Genomic DNA, 27890 nt, shown 5'->3' with positions numbered 1-27890 from the left:
ACAGAATATTCTGACTTGGCAGAGACCCACCACAATCATAAAGTTCAGTTCCTGGGCCTGCACAGGACACTACAAAAATCACACAATGCGCCTGAGAGCATTGTCCAAACACTTCTTGAATCCATTAGACTTGGTGATGTGACCGCTTCCCTGGGGAGTTTGTTCCAGTGCTCAATTACCCTGTGGGTCAAAAACTTTTTCCTGATATCCAACCTAAACCTCCAATGACTTAACTTCATGGTATTTAGTCCTGTCACTGGTCACTACAGAGAAGAGATCAGTATCTACCCCTCCTCTTCCCTCACAAGGAAGTTGGAGGCTGCAATGATGAGGTCTCCCATCAGTCTCTTCCAGGCTGAACATTCCAAGTGGCCTCAGCTTCTCCTCATATGGCTTCTGCTCCAGGCCCTCATCATCGTCATGGCCTTCCTTTGCATGCTCTACAATAGCTTAATGTCTTACATTGTGGTGCCCAAAACTGTCCCCAGCACTCGACTTAAGGCTGCACAAGTGCAATGTAAATTTGCAAGTATATATGAATACAACCAAAGAGAAACACAAGAGTGCTGCTATTCTGCAAAAGTTTACGACATCCTGTTTTGCCACAGCTCTTCCTTAAAACGGAAAAGTTTGGAAAAGGAAACGGAAGCATCCCTCTCCCAGGAGGGAGTGTCTTGGGCCCGCTCCGCCGCACCCCACGCGCTAAGGCGGCTCCCGGCGTGCCGCGCGCGAATGCGGCCATGTTGCTGGGCAATGTTCCACAGCAGCACGCAGCGCCGGCACTGGACCTTCCATGGCGAGGAGGAACTGGCGCGGCGCCGCGCTGAGGGGAACCGCCGGGCCCGGGCCAGGGCGGCGGCCAGCGGGAAGGTGCGCGGGGACGCAGGAGTTGCGGGCGCGGGGCGGCAGGGTGAGACTGCGGCGGACTCAGGTGCGGCTTTGTTTCTCCCAAGGTGCCGCAGGGCGACCCGGTGCTGCTGGAGCCGCACGAGGAGCTGGCGCTATGCAAGTACTACGAGAAGAGGCTGCTGGACTTCTGCGCCGCATTCAAGCCCGCGATGCCGCGGTCCGTTGTGGTAAGCGAGGCGAGGAGGAGCCGCCGCCTCGGCCCTCCTTATTCCATCGCTTGCTGCCTGTTTGGCTTGTTCTTGAGGGCGCGGATATTTTTAAATCTCTCTATCTCTTTTCTCTTTTCTAGCACTACAGTATGTGGCCGCTTTTTGGTTGTTTTTTTTTGTTTGTTTGTTTTTGTTTTTGTTTGTTTGTTTGTTTGTTTTTCCCCCTTGTTTCGTTTTCTGACACGTGTAGCCATTTCAGAATCTGATGTTTTTCAACGTGATCTTTTGCTTGTGGCTCTTAAACTTGCTTGGGTAACTGAATTGTTTTATTTCCCCTTAGCGAAGAGTAGAAACAAAAATAGTCGTAGATGGTTGCTGGTAATGTTTGATGATACAATGAAACAATCTCCCAGTCGCTAAAGTAGACGATCCGAAATTTGGGTTGTCATTCAGATGTTTCTCCAGCATTACTGCTTCTCTGACCACAAAATAAGATGGATTGTGTACTGGCAAAATATTATCCTACAAAGGAAAAGCAAAATTACCTTGAACTTATGTGTCTTGAATGCAAAAGAGTGTCTTTCACAAGGGAGAAGTGGGGATGTAGAGCTGAAGAATTGAGTGAAATTGTTTCTCTCTCACTAAGACATTAAGATGTATGATTTACATTGTCCCCTGTTAGTCCTCCCTTTTCCACGCAGGTGTGGTGAAGAGTACCATGCTTGAGGGTGCCTTTGAAAGATGGCAGTCACTCCCATGGCTTGTTCTGTGAAGCCAGACTGATGTTTAAGAAGTAGCTCCTGCAGAGTTTCATTTTGGAAAGCATCAACTTTCATGCTGATAAACATGCTGCAAAATTTACTGATGTAAAAAATCAAATGGTTTAAATTGCTTGCAGCTTTCTGGATGATTTTTTCAGCCTTTGATTTTTAAATTTCATTATAATACCCAGTTCTTTTCATAAAGATACTGTTGGCTTTTTAAGCATTGTCTTCTATAACATGTCTAAAAACAAAGACAATTATTTTGTATTACAGTTGTAATGTAAGGTTCTTGCAGGCAAAAATAAACTTTGAAATAGTTAATGACATTTAATGGCTGTATGTGTCTTAGTGGCTCAGTGTATCCTGTGTGCCTGTAATATATATCCAAACTTTCCTGGTTTGTGGGTGTTTTTTTTTTATTTTTATGTATTTATATTTATTTTTTCTTAATCCATTTTTATTTTTTTCCCCTCCCCATTTTTTTCAATTTAGGGAACAGCTTGCATGTATTTCAAACGTTTTTACCTCAATAACTCAGTGATGGAACATCATCCTCGGATAATAATGTGAGTTATCAACACTTCTTGAGTTACTCTATCAAATGGAATATTAGAGGTATGATCTTTATATTTGTAAAGTCCTGAAAAAAAAAAAACCAAGAAAGAAAATCTGAGAGCTTAAGTAGAAGTAAAGACAAAATATGGTGAGTTTCACTATATTTTTGCTGTATTCAGAACATATGGATGAATGGATGCTGCATATGTCAATTGTTTGCTTTTTTGGTTTTTTCCCTCCTCAAGGCTAACATGCACATTTTTGGCCTGCAAAGTAGATGAATTTAATGTATCCAGTGCACAGTTTGTTGGTAACCTTCGAGAAAGTCCTCTTGGACAGGAAAAAGTTCTTGAACAAATACTGGAATATGAACTGCTACTTATTCAGCAACTGAACTTCCATCTCATCATCCACAATCCATACAGGCCGTTTGAGGGATTTCTAATTGATATTAAGGTAATACTCTCTGATATGCTTATGCTCTGTGTAGTACAGTAATACAAGTCTGTCATGCATTATCTTGAAAAACTTTATTTCCTTTTGTGCCTGTGATTTAAAAGATCTAATTTCTACAGTGATAGACAGATACCTGAAAGATAGTTGTTTTACTTGTGGTCTTTAAGTTATTTAGGATGTTTTTGGAATAAAGATATGGTCTGCTACTTTTCAACTTTATAAAATACTGTTGAATTGTGTGTTCTGAGCTTATGAACAGGAATGACAAACAGCTGCCTTTTTTCCTAAATCATTGCTTTTTAGACTCGCTATCCAGTGCTGGAAAATCCTGAAATTTTAAGGAAAACAGCTGATGACTTCCTTAACCGAGTGGCTCTGACAGATGCATATCTGCTCTTTACTCCCTCACAGATTGCTCTCAGTGCGATATTATCTAGTGGCTCAAGAGCAGGAATTAATATGGAAAGGTAGTATTTTTTTTTCTTACATGCGTGACTTAAACAATCTGTTTGCTTCTTGTATAAAATTGTTTTGCTCTAGACATTCTTAACTACTAGAATTGTGTATTTAGTGATTACTAGCATTTTTCTGTTCTTTTTGTTTTAGAATGGCAGTGGTACTGTTAATTTTCACAAATAGGTGATGAAAGCAGTCAGTTGCTATCTGGTTTTTATATTCCTTTGGAAGAAGTTAAAAAAACCTGATGACTTTGCCTTAATTAGATTAGCATAGGATTTTCAGACTCAGTTTGAGGGTTACACAGGGAAGAAAGTGGAAATATGGTTGAAACTGAGAGTCAACTGAAATTACACTGAACTGATAGCTAATGGGCATGCTGTAACATGCTGTGTTTGGCTGCTACAACTGTTCAGTTTCCATGGATATGCACCAGGGGTCATGTGTTGCTTTAAATCAATCTTTTCTTGCCCTTTTGTGTCCTTGCCACTGGTGTTTGCAGAGGTACTGTCAAACACTTAGATACTTTTGCTGAAATGTGTAGTTTGTTTTGTTTAGTTCTCTTACAGACAAAACAAGCTTTTCTTCAGATGAACAGCTGAAGTGGTTGCAGTAAGGAGATGTACCTGGCATGTTTTAATATCATGCCACTACCTGTGAGCATTTTGCATCTGGTGTGTAACACCTGTTCTAAATCCAAAACGTTCTTTTAAAATAAAATCTTCCATCTAAATGTATCTCAAATGTCTCTAGTTCTAAAATAAGGAGTGTTGGGAGTATTCCTTACAGGATTCACTGTCTTCTGAGAATTGTGTAAAAACATTCAGGTGCTTACTTTGACTTGAAACTTGATCTCATTCTTAGATCTATGTTCTGTACTGCTCATGCCAAAATTCAGAAAACTGTGCTTGCAAAAAGAACGAAAATAATTCGTAGATAATGTGTGATTCAAGGTGTCTGAACTTTGTTGGCACATTCAGGAAGAATTCAAGTCTTTGTTATCTGTCTGCACCATACACTTATTATAACCTTGTCATTTACTGTTTGATGTGAGTTTTTGCTGCCAGACATGAGAGAAGCTGATGGTCTGGTCAGGTGCAGCTCTAGAGGTGGTACAGAACACATGGGAATTGGAAAACCTGTTGCTCTCATGGGGGAAGGGATAGAACTCCTTCGTTGTTGTGGGTGTTGGTGAGGACGATTGCTCATGTCTGTTTTATCCAGGCAGTCTGCATTAGTGTGCTTACTAAAGAGAAGTTTGATCTCATTGGAAAGAGGAAAGGACCTATAGGCTTATGCAAGACAACATTTATTAATAGCTTTCAGCTGCCAAAAGAAGCAGGCCTGTCTTGCATGCTCTGCTGTTGCTCAGTCTGAAAACCACTGTAGTGGTTGCTTGTCCTGTGGGCATTTTGTACAATAGCATGATATTGTCATAAAGTCATAAACTTCATTTGACTTAGCTCTCTGAGGCTTAGAAATACTTAATTTGGTACTACTATTTCTTCGTGACTGGTGGAATATTTTTGTTACCTTCTTAGTGACAGATTAGCTTTTTTATCACTTTATAGTGCTTAAGTAAACAAAGCGTTCTTACTTATCTAATTATAAAGCTCTGGGAGATGTTAATTAAAAATAATACACTTTTTACTAACTTACTAATGATTGCCATAAATTATTATGACACTTTAAAAATTTTTTCTTCAAATATCTCTTTGCAGCTATTTATCAGAAAGTCTTATGCTGAAAGAGGACAGATCAACCTTATCCAGATTACTAGATGAAATGAAATGTAAGTAAACATTGGAAAATTATATTAAAGAATATCTCAAAATGGGGAAAAACAATCTTTTTCCAAATTACAAAAGCTTTAGATAGAAGGGTCTGCTTCAAATGGTTCTCTTCACCTTAAGGCATGCATAAGTAAACTGCAGACAGTAGAATGAACTACCCAGCATGTGGATGGAAGAGGAAAAACGACAAAATGACAAAATGAACAAATAAATTAAACAAATTAATACGAACAAATTAAATAAATTAACAGGCAGAGGACCTGCCTGATGCATTCAGAACATAAGTGCTAGAGTCAGTTAAGTGCTAGCAGCTGATCCAGAAGTGGGAAATCTATTTTGAGAACTAGATAATGGTATCTGTAGGACAGAACTAAATTGCTTTTTAAGTCATTGTATCTTAAACATTACAGCTTCAGGCAAAGCCTGCATGTAATAACTACTACTACCAGATAAAGGACTAATGTGATGTGCCAGTATTTATACTGCGCATCTGTTTTGCAGCTATAAGATGTTTCAGAAGATGCTTAGTTTCACTAGTGTGAGAAATATCTTTGTGTGTGTGTGTGTATTTTACAAATATTAAGAATGCTACCATGGTAAAAGGAAGTGTAGTACACTGATTATTACCTTTTTGTATTTAAATGAAAAGGCTGTTATATGAAATTCCCAGTAAGCAATCAGTTACTGAATGCATTAAGCTAATGTATGCACTTCAAATGGGAGTGGTGGCAGTGAAACTAGGCTGGCTGACATGAGCAGTGAATGCACCATACAAGTAACCAGGGTCTACAAGTTCAATTTACCTTTAATTTATAAAATTTAAGATGTCCTTTACTTTCTGGTCTTCTAACAAATCAGGTCTTCAAACTTCCATTGCTGAGATGGAAGGGAATGCTGGGATCACTTACTATTCACTTCAGTTTTTGTGGATGGTAGCTTTAGCCCAAAGGTGGCTCTTCTGTAAACATAAGATGGTTGGAAGGAAATTTTTCAAACATTTGTTAATTACTTCTACAGAGTACTGGTGGTAGAGAAAAAAAAACTTGTAAATTTAATTTGCATTATTAGAAAGACTGGAACTGGTAATTTTTAAGACAGCAGGTACAGTGTTGATTGCAAAAAATACCTGTATATTTTGAAGCTTGTTAGCAGAGTAATGTGAACTCTGCCTTAAGGAAATCCAGAGTCAGTGATGCTGGATACTTTCAGTGTAGTTACAATGAGGAAAGGAAGGATGACCTGTTGGCTCAAGCATGACTATGACATAAGCAATACTTAGCCACACTGGAGACTGAATAGGGTCGTGTGATTCACAAGTGTGGTGGGTTGGCCCCAGCTTGATGCCAGGTGACCACCAAAGTTGCCAAGTGACCACCAAAGACCCTATCACTGACCTCCCTAGCTGGGCAGGGGAAAGAAAAAAAATAGCAAGTTCATGATAAGAGCAGGGAGAGAGGTCACCTACAGTTACTATCATGGGCAAAACAGACACAACTTGCTGAAATTAATTAATCACCAATCAAATCAGAGTAGGGTAATGAGAAGTGAAAACCAAATCTTAAAAAGACCTTTCCCTCACCCCTCCCTTCTTCCTGGATTTAATTTCACTCATGAATTCTCTTCCTCCAGTGCAGGGGGGAGTCAGTGTATCATGTTTCTGTTGCTCCTTCCTCCTCACATTCTTCCCCCATTGCAGTGTGGAGTCCCTCCCACAGAGACAGTTATCTACAAATTTTTACAACATGAGTCCTTCCCACATGCTACAGTTCTTCATTAACTGCTCTAATGTGGGTCCATTACACGGGATGCAGCCCTTCAGAAATAGGCTGCTTCAGTGCCAGTCTCCCATGGGGTCACAAGACTTTCCAGCAAACATTCTGTAGTGTAGGTTTCTCTTCCCTACATGGTATGGTACATAGCATGGTATTCCCAAGTGGTCACAGCCTCCTTCAGGCACACCTACCTGCTCCAGTGTCACCTCATCTATAGGCTGCAGGTGCAGCTGCATGCTCCACACTCCTGCTGACCTCCATGAGGGGACACAGCTTCTTCACCATGGTCTGCACCAGGGGACTCTGTTTCTGTGCCTGGAGCACTTCCTTCCGCATGGGTCTCCCTGACCCTGGTAGATGTAGGGTGTAGATGTTCTCATATTCTCATTCCTCTTTCCTGCAGCCATTAGTGTTGCATCAGTTTTTGGATTTTGCCCTTTAAATGTGTTATCACAGATGTACATCCACTGTCACTTAATAGGCTTGGCCTTGGCCAGTGCTGGATACATCTTGGAACCATCTGGCATTGCCTCTGTTGTGCATGAGGGGGAGCCTCTAGCAGCGTCTCACAGAAGCCACTCCTATAGGCCCCCCATTACCAACATCTTGCCATGCAGACCCAACACAAGAAGGCAGACCAGAAATTATCTGTGTGCTTACAGCTGTGTTGTTGCCATTTTAGGCATGAAAAATCTCATTAAAAAATATGAACTGCCGAGGCCTGAAGAGGTTGCTGCTCTAAAACAGAAATTAGAGAAGTGTCACAGCTTGGACCTCTCATTTAATACAAACCCGTAAGTATATCTTGGATGTGTTAAACTTTGGCCTTTTTTATTGGCATATGAACATTAATATTTTCTTACCTGTGTGAGTGATGGAAAATGAAAACCCCTAAATGTGCACACAGTGTTTGCCTGCTTGCTGTATCTACTGGAAGCTGAGGTCAAAGACTCAAAGTAGTGCTTTCAGTAATACATGAACAGGTTCTTTTGTGCAGATCTGCATGGCAAGCTGATTATTTTGTAAAACAAAACTGGAATACTGGGTGGCTTCTAAGGTGTGACCACTTGATGTTGTAAGTGATGAGAACTAAGGGCTTTAAAATCAGGCGATTAAAACAAGAATGCTGTAAAGGCTTAATGTTTTCTTAAGAATTATGTGGATGGCAAAGGACTGCACCCTGAACTTCCAGCAAACTGCATGCTGAGGCTTTGGTTTTTTTTTTAATGAAACAGGTATGTCCATATTGTAATCCTGGGGTCAAATAATGAGTCTTAACTTATAAAAATACCTATGCATTTCACTTTTCTTCCGGTTTAGGAAGAAGAGGAAAGGTTATGAAGATGATGAATATGTGACAAAGAAATGTAAAATGGATGAGGTTAGTAAACCTATTGTACAAGTTTTTCCTGTTTTTTTTTCACCCTTAATGCCAAGACAAAAGTGACACAGCTACTGAGATAAATTTATGCATCTGTATTATAATTTTATTTGTTATTCAGACTGAACATTTTTCAACTTTTCTTTTCACTTTAAATGAGCCAGATTTCATACCTGACTGCACTTGAAATGTTCTTGAACATTCCTGGTCTTTTGTGGAAAGGGGAGTGAACATGCAGACCATGCTTCCTGCTGTTTATTGTGCTTTGGAAGTTTTTATTTACTTATTTGGTTTCTTGCTCAAAGCAGTATAGAGTGTTGGACTAAATTTATGTCAGACAATTTGTTAACAAGGCTGCGTGAATTACAGATCGGTTGCTAGTACTTTGCGTTATAAGACCAAGTATAACTAAGGTGGAGATAAACTGGCAAGAGTGACTCAACAAATACAAACAGTGTTAAGGTTGTCCTTCACATCTGAGATGAACACCTTCCAGAGCTTTTGTTTGGACAATGGGTAGGAGAGAGTCCATGCTGGCAGTGGTGTAGAACCCTTTTTAATTGGACTCATTTTGATACTAAAGATGCTGGATACTGATAGTCTAAGACACACTAAGTATGGCATTTAGAAAAACATGCTAACATCTAAAGAGGGTCACCTACCAAAATGTGAAGATAAAAGACAAGATTTGTGTCTTGCTATTAGAGATTATCATAGTAGGTTGATGCTATAGTGTCAAATGAGACTCTAAAACATTATTAAGACAAGATTATAATAAAATTGGCATTGAAGGTATATGATAACAATATGCAGGACCTTGAACTTATTTTATAATTTTATTGCTGCAAAAATTTTTAATAAGTTTTCATTCCAAATGCCAGTCTTCAAAAGTATATGAAAACTGGCAACTCCATAAAACAGGCACTTGGAAAAGTGTTCACTTTATGACAGAATGACTTAGAACTAACAGCTCCATATGAGCTTTGGAGGTTTCACTTGTTCCCTGTCCCAGTTTAATTTGTATTAGTTACTCTGCTATGGTCTGAGGCAGTCTTGATTTTGGATCTTGTTTTTAATTTATATCTCTAATTATTTCTTAAAGGAGTAACCTGATAGGATATTCACATAGCCTACAGCACTTTACGATCAACTTTTTTACAGTTCCAAAGGTCCTGAAACTCACGGTTTTTCATTAGTGATGTATCTGAACTGGGTTTCTACTTGTGTATTTTTTGCTGAGTAATAACCACATGAAAGAGCAGATCTCAGCTGGCCAGGACATCAAGCAGAAAGTGTGCTTAACTTTTTGAAAGCTTACAGTGTGTGCAAACTGCTCATATCTTAACAATGGCTTCATTAATCCGTAGTTAGCTGATATTAGACTGTAATCTACAAAGCCATGAAAAGCACAGGACATCAGTAGAAGGTGCAATATGAGCTATTTTGGAAATCTCTACATAGTTATCCAACATAAAGCTCATGCTTCTTTATCTCCGGTGCTGAAAAGAGTGTCAACATGACTCTGTGTCCATGACTGTAAGCATAGGTATGGGTAACTAGCTTTAAGGTTAAAGGCCTGAATTGCCCCAAGTTAAAATATTTTTTTAGTTTTCTGTTCATGGAATTTCTCTGTAAGTTCTTAAATCCAGCCCCTAAGCACCACACCACCACCCACAAATGTCACTCAAGGTGCTGTGTTTTTTCCTTCTATTAGGAAGAGTGGACTGATGATGATCTTGTGGATTCAGCATTACTTTGAAGGAAGATGGACTCCTACCACCCTCTGGTGTCAGGTGTGACTGCCTGCCACAGGTTCCTTATTATATGTCATAAGGTCTTTGTGCTGTTAGTTCTTACCTTGGCAGTAAAGCTTTTTACTTTCCTAAATAAAAAGTTGTGGTTCAATTAAACCCTCATCCATTACAGGTCCAACACTAGCAAGATTTGCTTCAAGAAATCTGACCCTTGGTTTTGGTTCAGAAACAGTTTGATGCGGCTGCAGTGTAGTGTTACGAGCACCAGCTGATTTTTTTCCTTTTCATATACCCAGTTAGAGTTCTACAATAGAAACACGTACATGCAGCTTTGGGTGTTCCCCAGTTTGATTGTCTTTGCTGCATTTTGTGTTTAACAGGTAAATTAGGTAGGCAGCTCTGTCTTCCAGTTTGTATTTTTACCATGTTATATTGCCTGTACCAAAGCAACCAAATCTACAAAAGAATCCCTTTTACACACTCTGTTAAAGTTTTAAGAAGGACACACTGAAAGGCAAATTACTTACTTGCCTGAGATGCAGTTTAACATAGACTTGGCATGGTTATGGAACAATCTAAGAAAAGACTTCTATAGTAACAAGGTGTTGCAAACACATGTATTGTCACTATGGAGGAGCATCACATGTGTCTGCCAGTGCCATACATACGATATTTGGGAGCTTTCACCTTCAAGAAGCTGTTCCAGCTGGAGACCAGGGCAACACAGCAAGAGCCACTTTAGTATTACAGGAAAGGTGCAAAAGCAATTTTTATTTTTGATTTTATGTGACAGTGATTTGGCAGTTCTGACAGATAGGAAAAACACTCTAGGTGTTGTAAAGATTTGCAACAGTGTTTGTATGTTAAAATTCTTCATGTGGTTATCTCACTAGACTTGTCAGTGAATTCTTTTATTCCCTATTATTATATCACTGCCTAGAACATAACACACAGTGATGATGAAATACCCTTTAAATCAACAGCACATTCTACTTCTCAATTTTTTTAACAGTTTGTGGCACTGCAGTGGGCAGGAACACTGGACAAGGTTGCTCCAAGCCTCGTCCAACGTCACCTTCAACACTTCTGGGGAGTGGGGCATCCCTGGCTTCTCTGGCACTCTGCCAGTGCATCAGCCCACTCACAGGGAAGCATTTCTTTTTATTAAATCTCAACCTATGTTTTAACATATTTTCTCACCCAAAGATGTACAAATTAAGGCATTAGGACAAGGTAATTCTGTCTGAGGACTCATGCTCAAAAAGTGACACAGTGTAAATGCTGCAAAGTATGCCACCAGTGCCAACACTAAAAAATTTCCACAGCAGCCATGAAGCCAGTTTTCATAGAGTTAGAAATATGCAGCTTGATTTATTTTAAAAACTTACTTTTCACTTATAAAAATATTTTTGCTAGACTTACAGTACAAAAAAGACCAAACAATACCTATTTTATAAAATGGTTTAATGAATGCATGCATGTCTGATATAATGATCAATAAATTTAGTGAATTCAAATTATTTACTGTTGTAAACATTTTACAAAAGCATTGTGATTTATCTGGATATACAGTTCTTGATGGAAGAACTATTCAGACTGAATCAGTGGCACATCAAAAAAATAAAGCTGACAAGACCCATTCTGCATGTTCTCTTTTAACATCATTCCAGTAAGAGAAACAGCATGGTATAAAAACACTTACAGTAAAGGTTGTTCCTACCATAACATCAAATTCTGGAAACTAAATACAAGTTAAAAGTGGTTGAAACAGTCAAAAGTCATAATTATTGTAACCAGTCAGAAATTACTGTAAGAAATGTTATCCGGTTATTTATAGTTGGTTGTCAGAACAATGCCTTTCTTCTCATGTCAGTTGATAATTCTTTTCCAATCAGACAGCAAAAACTTTGGCAATCAGAGGTGCTGAAAATTTCAAAGTCCTAGACACAGTCACAGCATTTTCTCTGCAGAAGGTTAACTGTACACCAAGGCTCAGAGGTTGTGAAATTTCATTGTTTCCAAGTGGAAAAAAAAAGTGCAAATGTCCTGCACAGATAGCTTAAAAAAAAAGCTGCTGGTACAATCATTCACCAACAGGATCTTTGTTTTCTTTTTGCATAGTTCACACATCACTGGGAATGTGACAGGGTGTGCTATTTTTGGCAAGAGCAAGAAGGAAGTGATACTGGTGAGAGTTGCCATGTTGGGCGTGCTGGATCCATGCAGAATTCAGGTAGAGAGCTGCTACCTGATGTTGTTAGACACCGAATACTGATTTTGTTTTTGTTGTAGCAGTTCAGTAATGGCCAAAAGCTTCTTAAGAACATGCTGTAAAAGAGTGAGTCAGTAAAACTACATGTTAGCTACTGAAGACAGAAAAGGCCTGCCTGAGCAGCATTTTCAGCATCAGCCTATCTGATCTGCAACTTGAAGTTTAAATGCATTACTAAAAAGAGAAAATGTCTGATTCCGTAGCCAATAAGGGTAGTCTTAAAATGATGTTATGGACTTTGCCTGTCCTCTCATGGATGTTCTTGCTTCTTTGTGGTTAACAGGAAGGCAGAAGAAGTGTACAGCTAACACAACACACTATTAAAATTTGCCAGCAGTTTTCCAAGCATACAAGTGTACTGGCAAACTAGTAAGCAGAAATGAGGTATTAATAGAAAGCTAAAGAAAGTGAATTTGGTTCTCAACTGAAAAAAAATCCAGATGTGAAAACTAAGACTGAGAGAGTTTGTCAGGAGACAGTAATTTTGTGGGTTTAAGGCTTCCTCCGGAAACTTAAAAAAACACCCAAAGCTAGTTGGTTTTGTTGCATGGAGGAACAAAACTATGGATTAAGTACTTCCTTCACAGCTAATAACCCCGTGGTGAAATACAACATCATACTGCTAACCAAAATACCACAAAAGAATCCATCAGTACTGAGGAGTAATTCAGGACTCAGCACCCACTACGTGTGATTTCTGTTAACTCACCTGCATCACCCCTCGTTCGTTGCTGAGCGTCCGGAGCTCATCTGAGTGTGCCACACAGATCTCATGCAAAGCTGCCAGGTCACGGGAGAGGTCAGTTCGAGAGTGCTCTGCAGTGTCTGGAAGCTCAGGAACATTCTTCAACAAAGTAGAAGACAGCAGATTTAGGGTGCCAAGTCCAACTCTGGTCTTTCCAGCTAAACCTCCAGTCCACCTTTCTATTATTAATTATCTGTTTACCTTCTTCTCTTCACAGGCATGTGTTTTGTGAGGATACTACAATTTGTAGTGCTAGGAGGATTCTTACTACAAGATCTGGAGCTCTACCTTCGAGCTCACCAGAAACCTACAGCATTTTGAGACTCAAACCCTCTAAATGAAGGGAAAATCCGTCCATTAGGAGCTTTTTAAAATCTAAATGAGAGAAAAGCAACAAAATTCAGCAAAATCTGCTGTTACCTATTAAGTAATTCATTAAACTGATGATAAACCAATAATGCTGCAATTAAAACAGCAGAATAATCCAACAGATATTTTCAAACCAACAGTTATCAGAGACCTCATGTAAAATCTGTCATTTAAAGAAAACTGATGTATCATAATATGGAGAAGTTGTGATTTTATCAGAAAAGGATGACATCTGGAACCTACCCACATGCCACACTTTTTTTTAAAGTGTTCTGAGATACCTTCTAGGACACTTCTAAAGGATTAATTCAGGATGCTTAGCATATTTTTTAAATCTCACTTTTTAAAATGAATTATTGCATTTAAAATACAGACATACAATACATGACCTAACTCCTGTTACAGCAATCACACCCACAAAATAGTCACATTTTTTAAGAACAGAGTGACAGCATTTCACTTTCAAACTACAATATGTAGAATGCACGCAGTGAAGCTTTTGCCAGTGCTAACTGAAATTCAACCTATTTTTTAAAGAAAAATTATTTTCAGTCTCTGATTAAAACCATGTGACAAGTTATATATAAAAATTTCTGGTTTAAAAACATGTTTGTGAAAGGTTTGCATTTTTGCCCAATATTTCTAATCTCATGGCTGTAGAATCTATTTCAGCTTCTCATATTTACAGAGGCACTAAATTAATAAAATCTTACGCAGATAATTTATGGTTTTAATTCTATATGACAGACCAGCAATTTTTAAATAAGTATTAAAAAATATACTCAGATAAAAGCATTCAAAATTATGTGGCAGCTGATGCATTACTGAGCTAGTTAATAAGAAGTGTAAAAAATTTTAATTTATAATTCTGCTATGTAACTTCAGCAAATTTTTTTTTAACTACTTACCCCAAGCTCATCCAAGAACATGATCATGCGATGTTTGTTGCTCTTGATGAATGGATTTACCCCTTCCATATATGGCTCCTAATAATTTTTAAAAGTATTCATTAACAAATCATTGCCAAGATAATTGTCACATCTGAGATGAACACAGTGCATTCAGGCAAATGACAGTGCAAAACGAGTATGTAAATAAAAATAATATATTTTTTTCAAGTGTATTTCTAATGTCTAGTGTGCTGGCAGTCAAAAGACTACAGAATTTGGTTTTCTTGTATTCAAAAGATAGACAACCTGTGATTCAGAATTCTTCTTACACATGCATACAGATAGAAATTTGCATCAACATGAGTGTCTCTAAATACCTGCTTGCAGTGAATAGATGCTCTGTGTTCAGAGGTATCATCAGGAACAAGTGCTTTCTTTCCTGTTTTGTCATTAACTCTTACATTCCAAGTTCTGTGTGTCAGAGAAACAGCCTTCTCACACCGGCCTGGTCATGTAATTATGCTTAAGTCAACAGATGTACTTTTAGCAACATTTCAGCCTGGAAATTGATACCAGTCACTGCTGGCATTCTCTTAGTGTTTTAATAGAAACTTCATTGAAAGCTTGGGCTTATTAGTGCAATAAGTACACTTCACTTACAGTTTTCATTATGTCTAGCAGTATGATAGTATAAACAGGACAGCTTTGAAGTGCTCTACCACAGAAAACACCAATCTATCAAGTGATAAATGCACGGTCAAAGTAAAGGAAGAGGAAGTCATAGGTTCTGCATGAGAAAATCGCAACAAATTTTTTGCATGCTTTGAACAGGAACATATGAAAGGTGTACTGGAAGCACAGTTCTCTGTAGGTTGTTCTCTGTATGTAAAATTATATTCACCTTAGCTCCAAATTCAACCAGATTTGCTAAATTCTGCACAGACTTGGCGACCAGCGTCAGTGTTCTTGCAGCAGTGGGGGAAGGAGAATCTGGCAGGAATGCACAGTAGAGAGTCACTGGCCATTAGATTTAAAATTAACAGCAGTCACATGAAAATAAATTCTTTTCCCATTCATATTTTTATTGATTTTTTAAATATAAAACAACTGCATGTGAAAGATATCATTTGGTAAAGTAAAATATATTGCTTTTGTAATGTCCAAAAGCCATCTTAATCTGATAATCTTATTTTCTGTAATAGTAGCACAGACCAAGAAGGCAAAATAAAAACATGACCTAACTAAATGTTACTAAGAGTTAGGTGAAATGATAACCATTTGCTCAAAACTTGAGTTTTGTTGAAACTTGTTAAAACATTTACCTTTGAAATTAAAAAAAAAAAGAAAGTTTACATTTTTCTTATCTGCTTAAACCCACATCCCACTTAAGTAGGCACTGACAAGTTACTGGCAGCAGGAAAACAAAGTGAATGTTACATGCAATCATAGCCTGTATTTCCATGAAACTCCAGTCTGTAATGACTGCAACTATAAACACTTCACTTTAACCACTGAAGTCGGAATTTTTCCAACAAGTGATGTTACCAAGAAAATTACTTTTCTCTCCAGTTAAGGTAAATGGCCTGGTTGAACACATTCCACTGCCAGGGTTTTAGGGTTATATGGTCTGTAAGTTTCCCTTAACAGCAGTCGAGAATACTAGCTGGAGGTAACTCAGCAGGATTTAATGGACAAGCTCAAAAGGCATTACTCAAAATTTTTAAGTAGTTCTTTACACCTGCAGTCACAGGGCAACCCAAGTTAGGAGAGTACCTAACTTGCAAACCACCCAAAGATAATAAAATGCCAAAGAAATTAGCATTTGTTCCAGGCCATGTTTCGCAAATGCTTTCTCCAAAGTGTGTACAGAAATTATTACTCTGTGAGAGAAAGGAACTTTGTTTGACACAATCCTTCTCAATCAGTAGTTTAAAGACTATGATAAGAAAACAAGCCACATTGTCTTAAAAACTGTCTCTGAATAACGAAAAAAGATCTTCTGAACCAGATTTTTTAATTTTCTCCTATATTTCCTATTTTTCAGCCTTTCTGAAGGCCATCCCTTTCTCATTTTTAAGATTCTATATCTAAGATCTACTGTATTTAATGGCTGGAAGCCATCTAAGCAGAACATTCAAATTATTCAAGAAAAATTTTCTAGGTGCACAAATGTATTCCAAGCTCTGTAGACACACAAACCAACTTTATAAATCTTGTACATTTCAGAAATACCACTGCATTCAGCTATTAACTCTGGCATTGCACTGTATTGAAAGTGATGTCTGAAGTTCCCATAGTTACATTTTTCACAGTGCTAAAATACATTAAACATTGCCAGACTTGACTCAAAATTTTATTATTAAGTATCACAGTAGATGTTTTTTTGGACTTTAAATTATACTGGGGGTATCTGCAATCAAGCCTTTGAGGGTGAAAAGCCTATACCCTAAGAAGTTAGCCAAATGATGCGGATAACTTGACTTGAAACACAGCATTCAAAAAAACTTCCTATTTTGCTACATTAGATACTACAGTGATTTCATGTCTCTTGCTGCATAAAGTATAGATTTGATCTGAAGCACATAGTCACCTGAGATGATATTAAACATCCTTGGATTCAGGATAGCAGGACAAATCAGTCGAAGAAAAACAAAGCCACTGAAATGAAATAAAATTGTATTTTGTTCAAAACCATTAGAAAATACAAGAAATTGTGTAGTCTTTCAGGAATAAAGATAATGTGGGATCTTGTTGAGACAAACACCAAGAAACTAGCCTGTGCTATGTAAAAATATAAATCAAGATAATCATGCAATGATTCTACGAATGGCAATGAAATCTCAAAGAGGAGGCACATTGATTTCCCAGTAAAGGTGAATGAACTGTTTAATCATGTAGGAGAAAATTAATTGCCAAGTAATTATGAAGCCAATCCCTGACCATGCTTGTCTCAAAAAGGAGCCACCCTTGGTCTCTGACCTCCCAAAAATTTCTCCACTGTCTATTACTCCATCCATCTCACAGCCAGCCACTTCCCCAAGCCACTGTAAGCTCGAGAACAGGAGTGGACGAGCAAAAAGATATCTCTTGGCAGAACACACCTTTAGGTCAGCTTCAGCTGATCCATTATCCTGATGATCTACACTTCAGTAGAAAAATGAAGGATCTGCTGCTTGCCACCATGAAAGAATTGCTGCCATTTTAAAAGCTGGAAAAAGAGTGCTCTGTTCTAACTGCAGAACTAGGAATTCATTCAGCAGGAACCCAGAATAGGCTTCAGCAGCATGAGAAAAATCTATTTTCCTGTTAATACCAGAAGTAAAAATCACCACTCACATTAACCTCAACTCCAGCTAATTGTTGTATAATGAAGTGACATACAGACCAATTAAATCAATCTAAAATATCTGTAATTTTATCCTTGGACACCACCAGCAGGCTGGATTTCACCACAGCAATACCAGAGCCTGACTTGTAATGAAAGGAGGAAGGGAACTTTGCCTGTTGTAAAGTACACAGTTAGTCCACATTTCTTTAAAGAGACAAATATAGTGACGTTGATGCACCTTCTATAAGTCCAAGATACCTAGTATGTTCTGTTATACATGTATCTTATCTCTAAGAAATACAAGTTATGGGCTGGTAAGAAAACAGTTCTTGGCCAGAGGTAACGCTAAAATAATTTTTGTGGTGAGAATTCAAAGCTACAAGTCAGTAATTAATTTTGAAGTCTTGGCACATACACCAGTCACTCTTTTAGAAGTGCCCAAAATTGAAGGCCAGCAAGGTACACATCTAGCAGAGACCCTGCTGATAGGGAAGATCTGATATTCCTTACCTTTGTCAACCTGCCTAAATTATGAATGAGCAAATATCTATAATGGAGTTTTAAACCAGAGAGAAATGGTAGCACATTATGACTGATACAATAGAGAAGAGATACCCAGATATCAAAAACTGTCCATCTGGCTCTGAATATTGAATCATTCTTAAACCAAAAATAGCACAATGGAAGGTAATAAACATCACTGAAGGCTGTGAAAACTGCACTCCAAAGAGAAATCTCTAGTATCCACTTCTGAAAATGGAACACCACAAAAGCAAGTGATAAAATATTTTTAGCATCCAGTGGAGACTACTGGGAAAACTCTGAAAGTGAGCTGCGTGTTCACTAAGGAAAGCCACATGGTCCTCTTTGGAACTGGGGAGGAACAGCCAGAGATAGGGAATTCACTACTGACCTTTACAGCCCTCCAGCAGCTTAGCCCCTCAGAGTAAAAGAAGCTCTCAAGTAGGAGCAGTCTCCATTTGAAGGCAATGCCGCTTCACAGAATGAAACACATAAAACTTCTGGTGTCAAAATGATAAATACAAGCCAAAGACAAATACTCTGAAAGATCCCTCCATGGGAGATTAACCTCTGCTAACCATACAACTGCCTGACACCAAAAAAAGAAAAGCTGAGGCTCCAATACCCTTAAAATCCCTGCCACATTTAGAAAAAAAAGTGTCAAGACCGCAGCTTTGTGAAAGGTTTTTGTTTCACCTGCCCTGGCAATGAACAGAGTTAGAGTTAGTTTTGTATTGTGCTGGTTTAGTAATGTAGACTGGAGTTTTGGTGGCTGGTTTGAGTTCAGAAGAGCCAGGTTCTGTAACCTCCAGCAGCATTTTCAGAGGAGCTCCAGAATATTTCAACATGATTAGGCTGTAGTACTGTAAATTCAAAGTTAAAACCATTAAGTAAAGCTATACTGACCTCTATACTATATCATTTTATATTGGCAAGGCTCTAAGAACAAGACAAAGAATCCAGCAAGCTCAATCTTTAACTGGGACATTGTGCTTCATCATCATAAATATCTTAAACACTGCAGTACCTGTGTAAGTTCATACAGTTTTGTCACTGAAATAAACATAGATAAGCATACTGAAGTATGTCTCCAACAAGGCTTCAAAGAAATATTTCCAGAATAAGGTTGACAAGTAACTTACCTAACAACCCTGGTTCTCATGGTAGTATTAGCTGGCCATTTGTTTTGAACAGACTTCTGTAGGCACCCATAAATATATCTCAATGTCCTGCAGAAATATTAGCCAATTACTCCTTCCATTAAACTTACAGAATCAAAAAAGCTGGTAGGAAAGGATCTAGACCAACCTCCTACTTGATGCAGAACTATTATCAACTTTATATTAATAACTCAGGCAAATCTTTAAATTATAAATAAACTCTTAGTTGAAGTTAACAAATTTAAGAGAATTCTATTTTAAAAGTTGTTTTAAAAAGTAAATTTATAAATGACAAGGAAAAACTATTCTGTGATCATTCAGATGTGCATTAAATGTTTTGTAACTGTTTACTTAAGTAGTATTCCCGTTTTGAAAAAAGACCACTTTGATGGTTGATTTTTCTTTTCGTTTCTCTCTTAACTAAACAAAAGCTTTTCTTTCCATACATGACATACAGTGAAAAAAGAAAGTTAAGCACCACAGCAATAGTTCTCTCCCATGAAAGAAAAAAATAAAAGGACAATTGTGGTGTATTTCAGAAAATGCTGATCATTCCATCATATACGTAAAAGGACTGCAATTTTCAATGCTAACCTTGCCAGCACTAACACAAAAGAAAATTCCATGCTACTCCAATGACTCAAAATTGAGGGTTTCATATACTTTAAAAGCTAATGACACTATGAAAGGAAACTCTGTATTATCCACTTTATATTAGATGATTCAAATCTGAGGTGTGAAAACAAGTTACTTTATCAATTAAAAGAAGCGGGAGAGAAATAGCCTCTGCATTTCCCTAGCAGACAAAAAGAGGCATAGAATGGTGTCACTAATATGCTGTTAGTAATTCCATCTCTTTCTCAGAGGAGGAAGACTAACAAATAGACATCACTGTCTGCTAACTACCACTGTCTTCCTACCTATTTGTAAAAATATGAGATTAATTATTTTATTACTATTTTGTCCCTGATCTCAAGTCTTGTAGCTTCTCCTTTAAAAGAAAACCAAATGTGCCAGCCAGAGGCTTTTGTAAAACACTATTAATTGCCAGAAGTTTACTTTCCCCATCAATTTTTCTCTGTTTCTGTACAGCAACATTAAGATAAATCAGTAAGAACATAATTTTAATGTACAATGTTATTCATGGAAACACAAATTTTCAAATATAAATCTGAACAGAAAAGTGCAAACTTACGGGGGGAGTATCTCTGCAGCCATGAATATCTTCTCCACCAATTCTGAAAGTATACTGAGCAGATGTGCCAAATTAGTGTTTACATCTTCATTTTTTTCTAACTTCGAGGGATTTAACTAAAACAGAAAAAGAACATGTTTATTCTTGTATCTAGAACCATATATATATATATATATAGTTTCTGAATATTACACACTGAGTACTGTTTCAAAGTAAATGAAATATTCTGCAGTCATACAAGTCTCTTACAGAAATCAATCATGTTTCAATAAGTTGTCAGGGAATGCGAAGCAACAGTTTTAAGTTCTAATATATATATGTGGCTTTTATCAGCTCGGATATTCACCATTTTTTCATCTGAGTGACTTTTTGTCTCTCTCAATCCAATTTTCTGATAACTCCCATCTTTTCCACAATGAAGTTAAAGTGAAAAACAGGAGTTAGGAGGGTCATTTTTAGAAGAGTTTCGGAATGAGTAACAAACATTCAATATGGAATTTTACTATTAAAACAGAAGTTCAGATCTTGATTTCTACAATACCTTGAGTTCAACAAGAGTTACCTAGATTAGGACATTCAGTAACAGCTGCAGAATGCCTGCTAAATAATTAAAATAAATTAAAATAAATTTTGATTATAAAACTTAGTAAGTTTTACTATGAATAATGTTTGAAGCCAAAATCCAGGAAAAAAATGTAAAAACATCTCTTAATTAATTCAGTTCCTGTATTTCTGATGTAAAAATGTCTAGTTCTAAAACAATTATTAAATGTCTCTCCAACTAATATTTAATGTAAACAACAGTTAATAACCAGTGGATGATTGGGTCAACAAACCAAAATGTTTAAAAACACAGTTTAAGGTATCACCTCACAGGACTGCTTGCTCTCCATGATCTTTAATATGGAGTCTTTCAGCGCATGATGAACGAAACTTGTTGCTGTGGCTTTCATATACTGTTCCATAAGTGTGCTTGCTAAAGTGGTGGCACGGAACAAGGTAGTAGCTTCATCTGAAAAAAGAAATTGGAAAGAGAAAAACTGAAAAAAGGAGACATGAAAAAGAGAGGAAGAACATGGCTACTCTTTGACATAAGCTGCAACTAAAGGAGGAGAAAAAAAAGATAGCACCCCAACCCTTTCCTCTCCACCTGTCCAGAATTCCAGTAAACTTTTGTGGGATTTAGTGCAGTACCTTCCATGCTTATCTCCCTGTCATTTAGTGTTCGTAACAACAAGGACTCAAGCTTTTCATGAAGAAAAATCTTCAGTAAAATGCCAGCCAACAGTGTTCTATCCTGTCCACAAACATGTGATAAGGCATAGACTACATGAAGTTCTTTCTGGAGTATAAGCTGAAAGAAAAACAAATTTAAAATATTCAGAAACTTCTCCTTACATATAACAGTTTTGGAAAAAAAAAAATATATATAGATATATATATAGCTGTCACTTAAAAATATTATTTGATTTACAGCAACCAGTGTTACTGAGATCCCTCTCAACTACTGAAAAGTATTCATTTTGACAGATAAACCAGATAAATGGATGGTTAAATTTAAGTTCATACCTCTTTAAACTCATTGTATTCTTCTTCTGGCATGATCTTCTCCATGGAATATCGCGCTCGAACACGCAAAGATCCTGGCTCAATACCCTTTAATGGTACATAGGAACTGAGTTGAAACCACTCATCTGTCGCATGTCCTTTTTGTAATCGGCTTAACTGGCAACGCATGAACACTTAAAGGAAAAAAATGCGTTGTTCAGGTACGTTATCTCCACCAAAATAAATGCTACTATTAAATAAAAAATGGTTTTATTTTTAACATATCATCTTATTTCAGGAAAAAAATACCAGCAAGAGTAAACAAAAAGTTTTTTATCAATATATTTATTAATGGATTCATTCTCTCTTCAATGGCTTCACAGTGTCCTGTAAACTGAAGAAAAAATATATGGCATCTGTAAAGAATGTATACATATAAATTCAAAAATGCCACATGAATATTGACATGGCTTTCCTTGTAACACCCAACTAAGTAGGATGCAAATCCAGGAAACAGAAACTAAAATACAGATTAAAACTTTAGAGTTCACTACCCTCTTTCCAGCCTTACACTGACACCATGATCAGGATCTGCTCCTGTTTATGATTAAGAGTGCTACTACAGTATTCCCAAACACAGACATATGTGTTACTTTTATAACTCTAGTCTAAGTAACAGTTTATGCCTATTAGGTTAAAAAAAGTGTTCCCAAGCACTTGCTGACTAGATAATGAAAGTCAGCTCAAGAATAGCCAAATCATTAACTGGTGATGATGCTACGCTAAAATTGCCAAGCAATGACCTGCACTGCAGCTGAAGTCTGGTGCAGCAGCTGGTTAGCCAGCTACAGCAGCTGGGAGGGAACACAGGCCCATCAAGAGCAGGAACTTGCTCCCTAGTGGAGGGGTTTTCCCCACAAAGAAAGGGCCAGGCACTTTCAGAGGCAACAATGTGCCTCTGAAACACTCACCATGCTCCAAGAGGAGTCCACAATTAATTTTACATTTAGCCTACCAGTCTGCCCCTCTCAGTCAAACACCTTCTCTTTGAGAAGGTATTTGCTTTTACTTCCATAAAACCAAGAGCTTTTTTTTTTTTACATTTCTGCAAAGCCAGTACACAAATCTGCCTTGCAGAAATTGTCCACAGTTCCAGCAGATTTCTCATTGTCCCAATGTTGCAATACATAATAGGATAATATTTAATACTGGAACAGAAGTAGATATATATATTTATAGTAGATTTATAATGCCTCATTCAGGACAATCCTGCTGCCTATTTCATATTCTCTGGAGCTGATGAACTAATAAAAGTTCATGCATTTATATCAGTCAGCATGAAAAACAATCCATCACCACCTGCTACTTATCACCAGTGTGGATGGAATGTCATTAGACTACATAATAAATTTACTTTCTTATCATACTTCTCCCTGGCATCAAAGTTCAGTATCCACAACTAAGCAATGTGCTCTTCTTCTTATTTGCTTGCACATATAAAGCACATGTACCACAGTGAGACAAATGGTGAATGAACTACTAGAATAAACTGATGATTTAGTTTTTCCCTGTGGTTATTGTAGCACTTCATAGCTATAATATAAATAATATGACTTGACTTTGATTTAAAAACAAATCATACTACATCTCTGTACAAGGACTGCAGAATAGTTATTAAAATTTATATTGAATTACTTTGAAGTAGGAAGACTTTCTTCCTGCTTATAATGTTACATTGAATTGGTAGGCTCCTTTCAGTAAGAGATTTCTACTCAACATGAATTAATTTGAAATTAACCACCGTAGTGCAAAACCAAACCAGAATCTCCAGTTCAACACCTTATGGTATTGTCCTTTGAAACCTACTAATTCAACTGTCAATAGTAATAGATGAAAGTCTACTAATAAATTCTAGGACTTTGGATTTTTCAAGCCATATTGCATATTTATTTGAGTAAGTCCTTAAGTAATTTACAGTTAGAGAAACAGAAAAAAAAGTTAATATAAATGATGCAATTGATGCTGAACTGTTTAGTATAATTTTTGACTATGTGGAATGCTTAAAAAACTCCAAAGTAATGACGGAACATTCATAATAGACAAACTTCAATGTAAAGACCTGAAAACTCAGGAAATATTTTAAAACACTGAAAAGGTAGCCTTCATTCATGTGTTATTTGATATTTAGGTTTTGTGTGTTACAATAAAAGAACAAAGCAGTGAATCCAAGAATTACATTTTGGACCTTTAATCTGCATTACATGGAAGAAAAAGCAAGAAGAAAAGGTGAGTTAACCCAATTAATAACTGGCAAGATGAATAGCATCAGCTGTACAGGACTGCCACTTCATAGCATTCCACAGGTAACATCTGTGGCTGAAAAGGAAAGGAAAGATGGTTGGTTAAGGAAAGGAACCAGTTTTTTGAAGAGTTTTGCTTTTGAAGAGTTACAGGTTTTTTCTGGCAGTGCAACACAATGTATGTCAGAGAAAATGTGGTTTAACTCATTTTACCACAATGAACTTCACATACTTCATAGGGCTCAGGATGTAAGCAGAGGTGTATGTTCATTCAAGTTCACTTAGTGTAATATTTATATCAAAATGAAAGTGTTATACTGGATTATGCTTATGCTGTAACAGTGTAGATAACTGCAGTAAAGAAATTCAGCCAATCCTGCCCCTGACCTAGAACACGAAGCCTTCCATCACCTGAATGCACAAAACTAACAGCATCTCCTTAATCTGGACAGAAAGAAGGAAACTACAAAAATACTTTCAAAGAAACTACTGAAGTATCCCTCTCGAGAACTACCCTTTTAAGATTCTTTTCCTAACCAAGGCTTAGATAGGTAATCAGCTCTCCAGCTCAAATGAATTCCAGACCAAGTTCACAACTGCATTTATAGCTCCTTAGTCTGTCAGAGAGAATGTATCTTTATTCCTCCTGCTATGCAGAAACTTTTCTAGTGAGAGAAGGAGAAAGAGATCTGAAATTGAATCAGGTTCTGCAAGACCATGCAAAATGAGTTGTAAATAGCTACTTTGGCTAAGGTTTCCCTACAGATCTTAATAAACCCCAGAAAACCAAAAATCAGTAAATTAGCACTGGTGTAAGTTACAGACCAGTAACACAATATATGCAAAGTGAAAACAATTGCACTAGACTATATATACTCTGACTGCCTTGGAACAGACAGCTTGGAACATAATGGAAAAAAAATCCTGGAACAAATTTGAAGAGGACAGGGAGAGCCATCCTGCCCTGCAAGGAGCAAAAAGGGGGCACAGGGCCGAAGCTGCCCCAAAAGAAGTATATTGGGAAACAAGATACATGGGGGGAGGGGGCGGAACTACAAAAAAAGAAAAAGAAACCTAAAATTATTGTGTGGGAAGAGACCTGACCTTAAAAAAAATTTCTACCTAACAGCTTCAAATTAACACTCTTCCTTTTTTACTGGAACAGAAAGCTACATTAAAGAAGCACCTATCTGGCTAACACGAGGAGAAGAAAATACAGATCCTTTTCCATTCAAAGTGATACTAAGATAACTTCAGATTTAAGCCGAAGTGTGGTAATAAGGGAAGAAAACAGATGAGGTAAAATGGAAAGAAAAAAAGGAAAGGTTTCTTCAGAGACTGCCAAGATTATTTTTTTAATAAAGAATTGCATCTTTCCTTGTCTCACAGGGAGTAATCAAAAACCTGAAAAGAAATTCCATGTAGTCAGATTCCATGGAACTTAACATTTTATGGAGCAGACTAATAAAGAAAATTTCTCTTTGCTCTTGCTTTTTGATAAGCAGATTCATTATGTAGCAGTAGTTACCATAGCAGCAGAGCTATGTCAGACATACAGGACTAGAGTATAGTGCATTTTATGACTAAAATCAGTGAAAGTTCACATTATAAAAACATTAATGGAAAGCCAGTACCAGACATCAAAAACATACACAGGCAGTATGGTGAGCATAAAAACCTACTTAATTCTCTTGTGACAACCCTTAACAAAAGCAATAATAACCACTCAAAGTATCCATTGTTGTAATGTATAAGCATCTTTTACAGAAAAATACTTACATATATCTGGATCTTTACTTTTCTTTGTTTTGTTACTAAGACTTATCTCAAATCTATTAATATCAGATGAAAGATCACTAGGAGAAAAGAGAGAGAGCTTCAATTAATACTATACATGGCTGGCATTTAAGCTTTTCCTAATTTCATTTCAATCCCCAGTTATCATTATCAGTGACTTATATGAGCAAAGATAGGTGCCTACAGAAATTTCTGCCTATGCAGAATTTGTCTGAAAGGTTGCTGCTGTATAAGCACATATACAGTATTTTTTAAAATACTGTAAAACTATAAACAAGTGTTAAGAATCTTAAATCCAACACAAACTGAAAGTGAAATTCACTAATTCAAGATAATTAAAACTTACTCAAAGACAAATTCCTCAGACCACACAGGGTTCTGTCCTTCCCTGATGTGTGTTTTTGCTACCTGGACACTGTTCAGGTAGATGTTACAATATGGATTTGTAAAATGCTTTACTGGAAGTGTATGAGCTTCTTCTACATGCAAAATGAGACTGCTGACCTGAAAAAAAAAAACTATTTATTTTTTTGTTGCTAAAATACAAAGCACATTAATGAATTATTTAGCCTTTTTATTAAGCCTTCTATGCAGAGGCTTAATGTGAATACTGAATACCAAACTCCTTATTAGAACAGTAAAGACCAAATGTATCGGAACATTTTAAGAAGCACAAGGAACAAAGTAAGAGTAACTCAAATAACTAGTGAAAACAAATATCCAGACCCATGTTTTTAAGGCATCTTGGAGTTTTATTTTAAAATCATTTTTGAGGCATTAGGATTTGCAAATAACAACTTTTCCAGACACAGAAAATTTACTGAAATGGAAGACTGGCACTTTGAGTAAGAACCATGAACAATTCCAAATACAGTGGTTTATTGTTTGGTGCTTTCCCAACAGAAATTCTCTTGAGCAACACATTACATTGTATTCTTCTATGCAGATAAACACTGTCTTCGCTTTTTGAAGAAAAGAATTCCCTTTTTGTTTGGCTTTTGCACCCTGAAGCTCCCAACTGCACCTGTCACTTTATCTGTAAATTCACCTAATTAAGTTCACTTATTTAGAAGTATCCAAATTTCTTTAATGTTCACAACCAAACAGTTGTGGTTTATTACTTTTTATTCACCATTTTATTATATTCTCTACTGCCTGAAACAAGTAACTACATTCAATGTTCCTCAGATTAAATCATATCAGAAAATCTTAAAGTATTTCCCTGTTATTCTCCAATCATTACAGACATAGCTATTTAAGACTGATTACCCTCTCTCTCTGAAGAAATTCTGGCATGTAAGACACAAGCTTGGCTCAGCATGTATTTGTTACATAAAATGAGTATCATTAGCTAAATAACATGTATTTACATGTAACTAAAATGTAAATAATGGGTATTTTATGTATGTGTAATATAAATTTATTTCACATTTTTTGTTGACATGTAGTATGAATTTCTTAATTTTCCCATGTGAGGCATATTCGAAAAGCTGCTGACTTCTTTAGACTTTTATTTAGGATTTGCTACTGTTGAAAGGAAAAATTCTGTGACTTATTAATATAATTTTGCACAGAGGAGGCACAATACTCCTCCACATGCACCTCCAACCCCACAATATCAGCTTCACCTGACGCAGACGTTTATTTGATGCTCCTGGACTGGATTTTCTTAAACTGCAAAACACCTGCAGAGCTTTCATCCAGTCCTAAGAGAGAAGGATGCAGAAAAATGTGATGAAACCAAGTCAGATACAGCTTCTTGCAGTGGAACAGAC

General features: G+C 37.0%; 2 protein-coding genes across 4 annotated transcripts in view; one reads left to right on the top strand and one right to left on the bottom strand.

The window, feature by feature from the left end:
• The first annotated feature begins 727 nt into the window (after window positions 1-727).
• On the top strand, window positions 728-14498 carry CCNH (cyclin H). 3 transcript variants are annotated; one of them, XM_066569853.1, is made up of 10 exons: window positions 728-870; window positions 954-1076; window positions 2315-2388; window positions 2623-2833; window positions 3137-3300; window positions 5011-5081; window positions 7537-7648; window positions 8175-8235; window positions 9950-10028; window positions 13224-14498. In XM_066569853.1, the coding sequence occupies exons 1-9, from the start codon at window positions 733-735 to the stop codon at window positions 9992-9994; spliced, it is 999 nt and encodes a 332-aa protein (XP_066425950.1). In that variant the 5' UTR covers window positions 728-732; the 3' UTR covers window positions 9995-10028; window positions 13224-14498. The 3 variants fall into 3 exon arrangements, with proteins under 3 accessions (XP_066425950.1, XP_066425951.1, XP_066425948.1); XM_066569854.1 differs by lacking the exon at window positions 13224-14498 and having other exon boundaries at window positions 3245-3300; window positions 9950-11628; XM_066569851.1 differs by lacking the exon at window positions 13224-14498 and having other exon boundaries at window positions 9950-11628.
• The window catches only part of RASA1 (RAS p21 protein activator 1), a 46143-nt gene continuing 29689 nt past the window's right edge, over window positions 11437-27890 (bottom strand). The window contains exons 13-25 of the mRNA XM_066569850.1: window positions 27744-27821; window positions 26462-26619; window positions 26098-26174; window positions 22040-22212; window positions 21665-21824; window positions 21340-21482; window positions 20471-20586; window positions 19258-19344; window positions 16856-16923; window positions 15167-15255; window positions 14284-14361; window positions 12971-13105; window positions 11437-12317 (exon numbers count right to left, since the gene is read on the bottom strand). Coding sequence (XP_066425947.1) covers window positions 12234-12317; window positions 12971-13105; window positions 14284-14361; window positions 15167-15255; window positions 16856-16923; window positions 19258-19344; window positions 20471-20586; window positions 21340-21482; window positions 21665-21824; window positions 22040-22212; window positions 26098-26174; window positions 26462-26619; window positions 27744-27821 — 1446 coding nt within the window. The 3' untranslated portion in view covers window positions 11437-12233. The remainder of the gene's footprint in view (window positions 12318-12970; window positions 13106-14283; window positions 14362-15166; window positions 15256-16855; window positions 16924-19257; window positions 19345-20470; window positions 20587-21339; window positions 21483-21664; window positions 21825-22039; window positions 22213-26097; window positions 26175-26461; window positions 26620-27743; window positions 27822-27890) is intronic.

The sequence above is a fragment of the Molothrus aeneus genome, chromosome Z (assembly GCF_037042795.1).
Source record: "Molothrus aeneus isolate 106 chromosome Z, BPBGC_Maene_1.0, whole genome shotgun sequence".
Classification (NCBI taxonomy): domain Eukaryota; kingdom Metazoa; phylum Chordata; class Aves; order Passeriformes; family Icteridae; genus Molothrus; species Molothrus aeneus.
Note: the sequence above shows the minus strand (reverse complement) of the source record. Positions and strands in the feature narration are given on the sequence as shown.

What these genes read in the sequence shown, in the direction of transcription:
- CCNH (XM_066569853.1), top strand. Translation starts at nt 733, where the DNA reads ATGCGGCCATGTTGCTGGGCAATGTTCCACAGCAGCACGCAGCGCCGG. An exon ending in GATTTCTAATTGATATTAAG is followed by an intron (nt 2,834 to 3,136) that starts GTAATACTCTCT and finishes ATTGCTTTTTAG; the next exon opens with ACTCGCTATCCAGTGCTGGA. An exon ending in GCAGGAATTAATATGGAAAG is followed by an intron (nt 3,301 to 5,010) that starts GTAGTATTTTTT and finishes ATCTCTTTGCAG; the next exon opens with CTATTTATCAGAAAGTCTTA.